General features: G+C 31.9%; 1 protein-coding gene across 5 annotated transcripts in view; it reads right to left on the reverse strand.

Annotated features, from left to right (window-relative positions):
- Positions 1-695: 695 nt before the first annotated feature.
- Positions 696-13,395, reverse strand: part of Mios (meiosis regulator for oocyte development) — a 32,433-nt gene continuing 19,733 nt past the window's right edge. For all 5 annotated transcript variants that reach the window (XM_047562324.1, XM_047562325.1, XM_047562328.1 and 2 more), the window contains 5 exons: positions 12,778-12,936; positions 8,201-8,353; positions 6,853-7,057; positions 1,943-2,072; positions 696-1,166 (listed from right to left, as the gene is read on the reverse strand). In XM_047562324.1, the coding sequence (XP_047418280.1) occupies positions 1,070-1,166; positions 1,943-2,072; positions 6,853-7,057; positions 8,201-8,353; positions 12,778-12,936 (744 nt within the window). In that variant the 3' untranslated portion in view covers positions 696-1,069. The remainder of the gene's footprint in view (positions 1,167-1,942; positions 2,073-6,852; positions 7,058-8,200; positions 8,354-12,777; positions 12,937-13,395) is intronic.

Raw genomic sequence — 13,395 nt, forward strand, 5'->3', positions numbered from 1 at the left:
GTCTCTGAAATGAATCCATCTCTGCCAACACCTCCTAGTATACCTTGGAAAAAAACAGGATATTCCAAAACAGGGGAATTTTACAGTGGGATACACTAAGGAAGATTATGCCAAATGATCTGTCAGGTATGATCTTACATGGACTCTGTGTTCACTAAGATGTTCCCAGAAGGTGAGGATAAGATGATACAGTAACATGGAGAGAAATCTCTGAGACAAATCAGTATATTGGAAAGCAAAAAGTTCAAATTGAAAATTTAAAACATGTTCTCCTAAAATGATACATTCTTAATTTTGGCCTTTTGAGGAAGACCATAATCATCTATGCCCCAAATATTGTACATGAAGTGAAAATATGGGGCTAAGGATGTAGTTCAGTAGAATGCTTTAGTATGTGTAAAAGCCCCAAGTTCGATCCCCAGTACTGTTTAAAAAAAAGAAAAATGTATGAGGAGAAAGGACTCTGTATTTTACTCATTTACACACACACACACACACACACACACACACACACACATGCATTTATATACATACATATGTGTGTATCAATACATATTGATAAAATTTATTCTCATGTATAGGTTAGGAGCACTCTAATTTTAGAAGTAAAAATTCACAATTTAAATTTTATCTAAAAGTACTCTATGCATGGATAAGTTTAAACTATCATCTCAATCACTGAATTGGACACTGTATTGAAAATTATAGTTTTTATTGAAAGATATTCAATTTCAGTTTCAAAGATATAGGCTCAAGGTTTGTTCTTTCTTACAGCAGAAACTCCGCTTATACAGCATTCATAATTTTCACAAAACCCAAGAAAGCTCTTCCAAATGAACTCTTCCAACCTACTCAACAAAACATGCCCACATTCTGATGTTCATTTCAGTAGTATTTGTCTCTGTGAAGCACATCAAAATCACTCAAACATCAAATTGCTGATCTGATAGAATGATTTATTTTCCCATTATAGGAAAGTCATGAGTGACTTGTTTTGAGGTATGTTTCTGAGCTATGAAGGACATCTATTAGAAGTTCCACACTTGAAGGTTTCTGTTTAGGTGATATTTCATGGCTGGACAGTCTCTGCAGGCACCAGATTCCCTGTTGTATCCAACTGCATACATTTACAGGTGCATGCAGACACAGGACATTCTGCATGGTCCCTAAAAAAATAGGTCAAATAACAGTTACAATTCCACACTATATATATGTGCACACATTCTATACCTATCTATCTTAATTCAAGTTTTCAAAATGGCATTTGAAAAAAAAATAGAAATTAAAACCCAGAGGAAAAAACATTAAAAACATTAGAAATATCTGCCAAGCTGAACTTGAGGGAATAAGTTACTAGAAACTGAACTGCTTCACTTTTCACATGTATATAGCAAGATATCTCAGTTATGAAAGTGATAAGAATGCTCAGAGTTTAAGTTAAAATTAAAGCCAATGAAACAAGTTGGTCTGTGAATGTTATAACAATGAGAAGTGCACACACCCACTGGCACCATTCAAAACAAAAGTTAAGTGTGGTCTTGAAAGTCTCCATTTCATGAGGGCTTACCTATTATATACCAAGGTCACTTAGAAAAAAAGTTGATATAGTGGTTTGGTATGTATCATATTTATAATTCAGTTATATGCAAAATTATGGGATATTCAGTCAGCTATAAAACACTATAAACATTTCCTGTCTCCAAATAAAGATAAATAATGCCACTCATTTAACCTACATAAAATTAATTTTATAATTTAAGGTTATTTGGATCTCTAATGATAGAAATGTTGCTTTTATCCCTGTTAAGGAAAAGTAAAAAGGAAATCAATTCTTTAGTTATACATTAACAGTATAAAACAATAATATCCAAAACTATTTAAAAGATTATCTACTTTATATCCTGTAACTCCAAGTTTATAAAAGAAGAAATGTACCCATTACCTGAACCAACTAAGCATATGTCCAGCATGCCCACCATGCCTACAATTGTGACACCATGTAAACCAGTTGTTAAATTGAGCTAATTTTTTGTCCTTGCTCAAGTCTACTTTTTCATCTGATTTGGATCCTCCTATGGGAAAAGAAAATTATCTTTATTAACTATATCACAATATTTTAAGTTTCTTAAAAACTTTTTCTAAAAAGCTTTTACATGTTATACATCATGTTGAAACAGCAATATTGATGCTAGATCAGTTTAGATTGAATAAATATTGAACAAAAGGGGTTCTCCTACATTTTTAATAGCCCATACAAAAGGAAAGTATAAATTATCAAAACCCACTATGAAATAATCTGAGTTAAAGCTTTACAAGAGCTTAAAATATTTCCATAAATAAAACACCATGCCCATTTTATACATGAGTTTTGCCAACAGGGAAGGGACAGGTAATTCTCATCTACACAAACTCTTTCAAACAAGAAATTTCCCACTAGACTTACTGAGGCAGGTATAACTTTGTTAACAAAAACTAGACAAAGATAACACAAAGAAGGAAGATTATAGACCAATCTCTCTCCTGAAGAGACATAAAAATTCTTAGTAAAATGTCAGCAAAAAGAATCTTACAATATTATAATCCTATGATTTAGCAATTCTACTTCTAGGTAAATATATCAGAGAAGTTTTTGTACATTTCAAAAGATGACCTATAATAATGTTAATAGCACCATTATTCATAATAGTAAAAATCTGGAAATAACTCAACTGTTCCTCAATACAAGAATGCAAAAACTGTGTTGAAGTCCTTAATAGAATACTCAGTAGTGAAAAATAAACCACAGCTACATTCAACCATAAAATAAAATAAAGAACTGAAAGTATTTATCTTAAGGGGGCTTAAAAAGTCAAGTAGAAGAATTAATTCTGTATGTAATTTATATAAAACTCATAACACAAGCAAACTAAATATGATAAAATTGTACATTCAAGCAAGAGACTGATAACATGCAATTTAGGATAGTGGCTACCTCAGGGGAAGAGACAGGAGATAGACAACAAGGAAGAATGAACAAAATTATTGGTATAGACAATGGCAAGCAAAGGAGGGGTCTCAATATTTGATTTGTCATGATACATATATACCTGTATATGTTATACTCAGTTCACAAAATTTAAAGGAAAATGTATAATTGTATATGAATATTTACAAATGTACATGACCATATATCTTTATGTAATTTTTAGTGTTCTGAGAATGCTCATTCTTCGATTTTGGCTAACTAGGATGTGTTTTGTTCTAAAGCAACAATCAAACTAAGCTATTTTAAGACTCCCCCATATAATTGGAGACCAAAATAGAAAAACATTAAATATGGGAGACCAAAATAGAAAAACATTAAATAGAACTATTAGGTCTAATTAAAGCAATTGTTACCTACTAGGACATATTGCACAGAAAACTATAATCAAAATTTCCTTTGGACCACTGCTGGTCACACTTTAATGACCACAAAAATAGTCTTAGAATAAAGGATTATTTTTAAAAGTATTCATTTTTACTTACGATATGAAGGTCAAAGAAATATAAGTACTATTTAAGATGTAAACGTACTGATATTATTCCTAAAATCTTTATCAACAATTAACATAGGGGAAAAAAGGAAAGGGGGAGGAGAAAGAGAAAAATATAAAATAATGTTCTACAATATCTATATCTTTGTGTAAAGTTCTCATTAGTGATTTTCACTTCATTTTTATAACTTCTAACATACCCAGAAAACAGACTAAATCTGGAACAGGTTAATTTTTAGGTTTTCCTAAAGAAACTGGAAATATTAAGGTCTACCTCACTGAAAAGGGAAAGAATTATTTTTAAGAACAAGTGACTTTAAATTTAAAAAGATCTATACTAAATTATGAAGAGAAGTGCTAGAGAATACTTAAGACAAAGTAGAGTTTTACTTATGCATTATTAAAGAAAAATAAAAAGGAAAACCAGCCTATAATCTTTTAACAAATACACTACCATTTAGAAGTTAAGCTCTATAAGGGCAGAGATTTTTATCTGTTCACTGCAATATATTTAATAAGAACAGTAGACACTAATAAATAATTATTAAATGTTTAAAATTTAGTCTTTATAACGATGTTACTCAGAACTATTTCAACAGAGTTCTAATCATCAATACACAATTGAATATAAAACTATGCAACTCTCAGTTAAATAAGCTTATGGAAATTCTAATTACTTGGATCGTGAAACATGATAGGTAGATGCACCAGAGAGATTTGATAACCTGCACTTTTAAACTTCCATGAAACAGTATTTGATTTCTATTAGTTCCTGTTTTATTTTGGAAATATGATTCTTCTGATGAAAATATGCTTTTCATTCTCTAATTAACATGACTCAGCAATGTCTTTGAAGATCATATTCAGGCTTCCTCTAAATTTTCCTACAATATTCCTATCAGTTTACTTCCTAGACTCTCATCACACTGATATACTTGCTACTTCCCATATCCCTGTACTTACCAATCTCTTTATCCTCATTCATATTTTTAAATCATGGTCTACACCTAGAAAGTAGTCCCCAAAATCTTCACATGCTTAAATCCACCAAATGTTAAAGGTCCAGTTTAATGATACTTTCTTCCTGAAGCTTTTCAGATATCTTTCATATAAAAGTCAGTAATTATCTCTTTCAAAATTCCTAACATTTTCCTAATATAACATTCCTTATTCAACTTGGGGGATAAAATGTGATTTGAAATTCAGAATGTTTTCATATTTTAGAAATATAATGAGTAAATATATATTGTGTAATACCTCCAGTGAAGTGGAAGTCTGAAGTAGCAATCTGTAATCAAAACCATCAGTATTTTTACAGTGCAAAATACAAATATTCACAAAGACAAGTCAAGATATTACTAGCTTCATATTAATTCTGAACAGGTTTTGTTGCCAAATGAGATTATTATAAATTTATCAGAAAAAAATCCTCTTCATGTTTAGATCTTTCTAGAGATTTTGGAGTAACAGATGAGGAACAGTATACCAGCACTTATATTTTAGAACATATGACTTCTTATTTTATATTAGTTATCTATGATTATTATACACCACAAGTTCCACAAGAAACGTCATCTTGGTATGGTCTTATCTTAATATATTTAATAAAATAAGTGCTCAAATATTTATTACATAAAGAGTGTATTTCTGAAGCAAATCTAGACAAATCTCTAAAAAAAATATGGAAAAAATGTTAAGATCTAATAAGTCTGAGTATTCATTATTATATTATTCCCCATAACAGAGAGTTGAAATGTTTTAAGATTTAATTTTAGGTTCTAGACAATTATTACTTTTCTTGTTTCAAAAACAGAAAAGACTGAAAGGCTAATGGATCAGCACTCAGATGTCATTACTAGGCAAATAATCCTGATCTCCTTATTATGGACCAGAAGATGTACTAAATTTAACTGTCTCTATACATCTCAGTTCACATAAATATATAACTTATTTATTCTATACTTCCTTGTTCGTCATTATAGTAGATATTTCAAATTGTTGCTTTTTATTAGGATCAGAACTTGTAAAACATTCTTAGCATGCAAGGAATAGAATAAAAACCCTTGATTAAAACTTAAATAAAAACTAAAACATACATTTTAAAACATTACACATTGTCTTCTTTAAATAAGATGTCTAGACTAAAAAATAATTACTCAGTCAACAATGCCAGACTTTCACAGATATTAATATAAAAGAGTAGACTACATACATAAGTAGAAGAGAATTATAAAATATCAAGGTCAGTAAGAATCCCTAGCCCAACTTTTTTATATTAAAGAGGTCTAAAGTAACTGAATGTCACAGGATGACTGTAAGAACTAGGATTAAAACAGACTTTCTGACACTATATACGATTCTTTCTTTACTATACCATTGTGGCAAATATCCAGAATGTTTTTGATAAAATTTTTGCCACAGTATTATTTCCAAGTTATGGAAATAACTGGAATATTCCCAGTCACTGGGTACATCATGTTCAATTATCTACCCGTCTCAAAAAATTTTTCATGTGTTTACTATAAAAAGTAATTTCTAAACATTTAAAAACAAGTTCATTTAGTATTAACTAACGAACAAGAGAAGCAGCACCAAAACCCAGAACTCAAGGGACCTGGCGTCTAGATTTTTTTCTCTATGTATCTCGCAGGTAGGTTTTCAGGATGAAATAAGAAGTTTAAAAGTTGGGTAAGTGGTACACACCTATAACCTCAGCTACATGGGAGGCTGAGGCAGGAGAATCTCAAATTTGGGGCCAGCCTGCACAACTCAGCAAGGACCTATTCCCCTGCCCCTCACATCCCCTCAAAAAAAAAAAAAAAAAAAAAAAAAAAAACAACAGGTGGGCAACTCGAAATGTATCCCAGTGGTAGAGCACTTGCCTAATATATAAATATATGCAAGGCCCTGGGTTTAAAAAAAAAGAAAAAGGAAGAAATGACAAAAAGCTATGAGACTATCAAAAGCTCCTTAGGAATACAAGGTATTTGTTAACAGATGTGGACACACTGTTCTTTGAACATGAAATTTGGAAGAATTTATATTAGTAGAAATAGCAATGAAAGAATGGTATGTTTGAGATTACTTCATATTTAAGCTTTTGTCACAAATTTTAGATTGGTCAGGATTTATGAAATTACCTGAGACATCATGGATACAGATTTTATTTTTAATGTATAGGTTTTATAAATCAGAGAGACCACAAAGGCTTTCAAGCTAGTAAAATGCCCCTTCTTAGAAATAATACAAATTCAAGCTAGTATGTATTTTATTTTCAGGATTAATTATGTAGGAAAAATTTGGACTGAGGAAAATATCCTGTAGAATTATGTCATACCAGGACAGCTAGACACAGGTGTTCCCATATTAATGAGGCAAAGTGCACATCGAGGAAGGGGCTTTCGACAGCCAGGGCAACTTGTGACTTTAGATTTTGTTGGTGAGCCACTCACACCATACTGACTAAAACCTCTGCCTTGATGAGGTACAGTTGAACAGCTGTAGGAGATTGACTTGCCACAGAAATTACAACTCACAAACACCTATAAAACAAATGAAAGGAGAAATAAATGTAATGCAAATCATAATGGAATAAGTGTTTGATACTAAGAAATTATTTTTAAATATTTTTAAAACTTCATTTTATATTGCAAAATGATTTATCTGCAAAGTTTGACTAGCTCACATTTAAAATTTCCACTTAGCTGCATTCATTATTTGGGTATTTCCTTTTTGTTAGCATTCTTTAGTTATATTCTTCCTAATACTATTGATATTGGTGAAAAAAAATAAATCAAGAATTTTAAATCCTGATGTTTTAGAATTAAAAAGGACATTAGAATTCACACTGGGCCACTATGAAATATCCCAATATGACTTTTAAACCAAAATTCAGTTTCTTAGAACAAAATTTCCTTATGAAGAAAACAGTCTGTTCCTAAGATAAAAATGGAGTTAAGGATCCTATAATGGTAAATTATTAAAATTTTGGAATAAAGGTATATGTTCATTTGGTTTTATAATAAATTCCTCAGTTCTTAATCACTTACATAGATTAGTAACATATACATTTTACCAATACTTTGGTTGTCTTAATATAAGCACACTCATTTCTCAATTTCCTAAAATAAGAAAATAGCACCATCCAGTGCTCACAGTGAGGATAACCTAATATATAGCATGAATGAAGATACAGATGTTATCATTTCATGTCTTATGGGATAATTGATCTTGTGTTTTTCAAACTAGTGCTAAAACAAAAATATTCCCATGAGTAATAAGACATATAAATATATATGCAGTGTTAAAATTAAAATTACTCAAATCTACCTCTATTGCACATGAACAGGAAAGAAAAAAACACACAGCTTAGATTTCTATGATCATATCATATTAAGATTTCAAAAGAGCTTGACATGTACTGAAAAATTCCAGACAGCCCTAGGATTTAGGTATTGCTAAGATCCTCTGAGCCTGCTGTGGTTTGCTCTATTTCAGACTAAAGTTCAAGCCACCTAGGATGATTATCAGGAAGTGGGAGAATCAAAGAATAGGAAGACCAGGAATAAAGTGCAGTCTAGATTTCACCAATGGAAACAATATAAGCAAAAAAATGAGCTAGTAATAATTTATTAAACTAAATTCTAAAATGTTACCATTTGATTCTTTCCAAACAATATACTTACTTGTGCTAAAGGCTTAGAACTGGGATCCAACTTACTCCTGTGAATATCAAATTCAGCTCGCTTATGCCAAAACCTCCAAGCATCTAATAAATTCCTATAATTCTCAATCCAGTATTGAACCCTTTCATCTTTAAGAACATCTAAAGGTGAACCCTAGAAAGAAAACAAATTATTTCAAATTGTTCAAAATGCTGTGGTTCAAACCAGAGAATTCTGGGTGTCAAGTAAGTATGAGTCACACAGAAGCAACAGGCCTTCTTTTTGCCAAAAGTTGGTTCCTAAAGAGAACACAAATAAAGTAACAGATGAAAACTTCATTAATTTAACTTTAAGCTGGTTGGTCTTCACTAATGATAATGTGCAATTTTCTTACCATACTTGGTCAGGGAAGTGCAATGTTCTCTTTTAGTTGAATTTAAAAAGTCAGGAGAAAACAATTCACTTTCTTGGTGAATACCCTTTGTCCCAACCTTTAAAACCTCTGGGTTCACAAGTTCTTTCTAATACATTGTCTAAATACAGACCAAAATTGCTTAATATGTAAACTCATACTGAGCCTTGTCCTTATCTAGCAATGTACTATGAAACTAAAATGCTGCCTCTGAACATCTATTAACTCTTAAATCTGTCTATTCCATTCTTTTTCTTGTCTTCAATAAAAACATAAATTTGTTGCCTTGAAAATAATAATGGGGGCTGGAGTTGTAGTTCAGAGGAAGAGCACTTGCCTAGCATGTGTGAGGCAGTAGGTTCTATTCTCAGCACCACATACAAATAAATGAATAAAATAAAGGTGCATCAACAACTTTAAAAATATATATTTTTTAAAATAATAAGGAGGGAAGGAAACCAAACATTTTCTTAGCTCTTTCACCCATAGGCCACAGTGAAAATTAGCAATTTGGTTTTTTTCTTACGAGTTGTTCTTATTAAGAACTTCAGTTTCTTGTCAGTAAGAATTTTCCTAAAGCTGTATTTTCCTTGGTTGCTGTGACACTTCACACTTCACTGGTGTTTCCTTTGGATTTGCATAGAAGACTTGTTAGCCCTCTCCAGCATATTCTCCTAAAATCTACATGATGGAGAAATACAGAAAGTCTCTACTTTTAAGGACTCTTTGAACATCAATCTAAAGCCTAATTTCTCCAGTGTTAAAGGCTAGACAGAAAAGTAAAGAGTTAGAGAAAATTTAGCAAATACTTTACTTATTAAAAAGGGTGAAAACCTGTAACTGCTAATATAATCTATCTTTAGATATTCAATCAAAAATAGTATACCTTTCATTTATTAAGTATTAATTCTAATTTCCAGAGTTAAATTGAGCTAAAAGAGCATGTGAAAAACTCTTGATAACTTCATTTCTTAAAGAAAGAAGATATCTACACTAGTCCTAAACATGGCCAACTAAGCAGAACTAAGTTATTAATGTAGCACATTATCTCAGGTATAAAAATTTTTTTTTCACAGAAAAATTAGATCTTCATATCCTCTTCTTTCTATTCCATGTCAATAAGGTAAACCAATAACAACATAGTCAATTTTATATTTGTTAAGTTTTCTCTAGCTCTGCCCTGATAAACTTAAAATCAAGCTCCATCATGATCTACAGAGGAAACAGTTTAGAGTCTGAGTCTGAACAAAACAGAATGGATTAGAAAATATCTTAGGCTTTTCACAGACTCATGATAGAAAACATAAAGGCAAAAGTGATCAGCTAGTAACTCTACTTCCAAAAGGAATAATGAACATTCTTCAAAAAAAATGTTAGAGAGGACAGATCTATATAATGTCCAATATTCAATGAAGAAATCAAGACATAGTAATAAATGTAGTTCAAACTCAAGGAAAAAGGCAGTCAACAGAAATTAAAATAGCCCATATGTTAGCAAAGACTAATGAAGCAATTTCAAAGAAATGTGTTCAAAGACTTAAAGAAAAATAGGACTTTAGTGAATAAATACAGAATCTAAGTTGAGAAATAAAAACTATGACAAAGTTGAGATTCTACAACTGGCAATAACTAAAACTGAGAATTCCCTGAAAAAGTTTAATAGCAGACAGGAGGTGACAGAAGAGTGAATAAAGAAATCAACAGAAATTATTCAATTTGAAGAACAAAGGCAAAGAAAAAATAGAAAGAACATAAACAGAACCTCAGGCACCTAAGGACAATAGCAATGGTTTAATATATAATATATACATTATGATTCCAAGAAAAAGAGAGTGAGATTGGGACAGAACAAAACACTTAAAAAAAAAAAAGCCTCAAACTTTCCCAAACCTGACAAAAAATATTGACTTTCAGATCCAAGAAGTTCAGTTAATTATTAGTAGATAAAAAAGAACAAGTAGGCACATCACTGCTGAAAGAAGCACAAGGAAAAATGAAGCATCACTTATACGAAAATAAGGATAAAAATAATTGACTTCTCATCAGAAAAAACAGAGGTCAGAATAAGATGAAACCAGTATCTTTTTTTTGGTACTGGGGATTGATTCCAGGGGCATTTAACCTCTGAGTCACATCCCCAGCCCTTTTTGTTTTTAATTTTTGAGACAGGGTCCCACTAAGTTGCTTAGGGCCTTGCTACACTGTTGAGTCTGGCTTTGAACTTATGATCCTCCTGCCTTAGCCTCCAAAGTCACTGGGATTACAGGCGTACGCCACTGTGCTTGGCTGAAACCACAACTTTAAAGTGCTGGAAGAAAAAAAACATGTGAACTAGATGTTTTCAGTTAAAATTTAAAAGTTGAGAGAATTCATTACCTGTAACATTATAGGAAATCCTAAAGAAAAAGACCAAAGGGAAATGAGCTACCAGATGAAACTCATTTCTATAGGAAATGCAAGGAATATTAAAAAGTAAATATAAAAATTTCACATTTCCTTTCTTCTCATGATTTAAATAAGGCTAATGACTGTTAAAAGCAAAAATAATAATGTATGTAGTAATAAAATTTAGTGTAGGACAAAGGAGAAGGTACATAAATGAAATTAAACTATTATAACATTTGTGAATCTCCAAGTATGATTTAAAGAAAAAGTCAAGTGTGGGGTAAGAATGGAAAAGGTTTCAGTAGGAAGAATGACATATCAGGTGTGAAGTGTGAAATGTGAAGTATGAGGGGGTAAAATGCTGACTTTGATGATTAAGGATGCATATTATTAGACCTCAGGTTAATATAACCTTAACAGAAAGATACTGAAAAGGGGTATAGCTTAAAGCCAATAGGGGAAATAAAGTGAAACACAAAAGTATTCAACTAACCCAAAATAAGGCAGAGAAGGAAGAGAGGAACAAAAGGAAAAAGCAAAACGAAAACAAAAGTAAGATGGTAGATTTAATCTTGACCACATGAACGTAAATGGAGGGAATATTCCAATTAAAAGACAGCATTATCAGACTTGACTTTTTTTTTTTTTTTTTTGGTACTAGGGACTGAACCCACGGGTGCTTTACCACTCAGCTCCATCCCCAGCATCCCCCTTTTTAAAAAAATTTGAGACAGGGTTGCACTAAGGTGCCAAGGGCCTCACTAATTTGCTGACACCACTGTGTCGTGTCTCTCTAGACTAGATTTTATAAAAGCAAGGTCTTGTTATTTACTGTTTACTTTTTAAACATATTTTATTAATTAACAAGAAGTTACTGGGACTGCAGTTGTAGCTCAGTGTTAGAGCCTAGCATGTGTGAGGCACTGTGTTCAATACTCAGCACCACATAAATAAAAATGAAGGCATTGTGTCCATCTACGACTAAAAAAATATTTAAAAAAAAGGTCACTAACCCATATGCACTGTGTAGTCAACAAATTGAAAAGATATCTTATTCCAGTTAAGAAAAAAAATGTTAAAGGACACCTTCTTTCAGAGGCAGTGGCTTGGTACCTTATACAAGTTTACTCTAGTTTATGGGCCAGCACTTGAACATGTTCACAGGAAAGCAGCATGGGGGAGCAGGCATTTTACTATGTTTACCCAACACAGAGCACAACTTCAATTTATATAAAGGACAAGATTAGCTAGAAAGCTATAGGAAATTTCAGGGAAAATAATCAGAACATACTTCCAACAATAGTAAAGTACAAGGCAATCTTTGCCAGAAATCTGGTTTTAACCACTGGCCAGTAAAAACTGAGGGGGAAAAAATGGACATAAATAACACTGATAATAAAAAAGGAAAATGAGAGTTAAGAGAGCTGTGGTATAACTTGCTTTCAGTACTTTGGGTGAGACTGCAATACAGATCAGGGAAATGGTATCATTTTTATAGATAGTTCTGTCAACTACTGGAGAAACTAAAGAGAAGTTTCCCTATTCCATTTCAACTTCACATAAATTCAGACACAGTCAAGACTGGTATTCCCACAGTGAAAGAAAAAACTGGATAACCCAATAAGGAGACTTAGAGACAGTAAGGTAAGACAGAGCCCTCAGGACACCCCGGGACTAGGTCAAAGCTAAATGCCTTCCAAAGATCCCAAAAAAGTCAAAGTACACACTCTCAATTGAGGGACTATAGAATGTACACAATATGGATTAGCTTTTTTAAAAACTGCTGTCAAACTGCACTAACCTGTAACATGCAGTAACTTGCTGTCTGGACATCTCCAGTTCTATCGACATAACTCTCCATTAAGTCGACTCCATCTTTGGTAAGGCCAGTAAGCAAAATTCCTTCCAAATTTCCAGCCTCTTTCATTTCATTGGTCAGCTTTTCGATGTATCTATTTAACTGAAAAATTCAAAGTGATTTTTCTGATGTAACCTGTTTCACTATATATTCTGTACTTGAAAACTACTATGCATGTCATTCCTATTGGAAAACATCTTAAAACAAAAGCCCTTGTCGAAATCCAGCTGTGTATTCTCTCAGGAAGTCTACATCTAATCTAATCTTCACTCCATAATCACTTAAAATATTTTTAAAACCAAGACATATACTATATTGATAATTATTTTATTTTAAAAACTATGGATGGTTTACTATTTTATCTTATTTTTTTAAAATATTTTTAGTGGGGCTGGGGAGATAGCTCAGTTGGTAGAGTGCTTGCCTTGTAAAGCACAAGGACCTGGGTTTGATCCCCAGCACCAAAAAAAAAAAAAAAAAAAAAAAAAAGTATTTTTAGTTGGATATGAATACAATGCCTTTATCTATTTATGTGGTGCTGAGAATCAAACCCAGAGTATT

Source organism: Sciurus carolinensis, chromosome 8 (genome assembly GCF_902686445.1).
Source record: "Sciurus carolinensis chromosome 8, mSciCar1.2, whole genome shotgun sequence".
Taxonomy (NCBI): domain Eukaryota; kingdom Metazoa; phylum Chordata; class Mammalia; order Rodentia; family Sciuridae; genus Sciurus; species Sciurus carolinensis.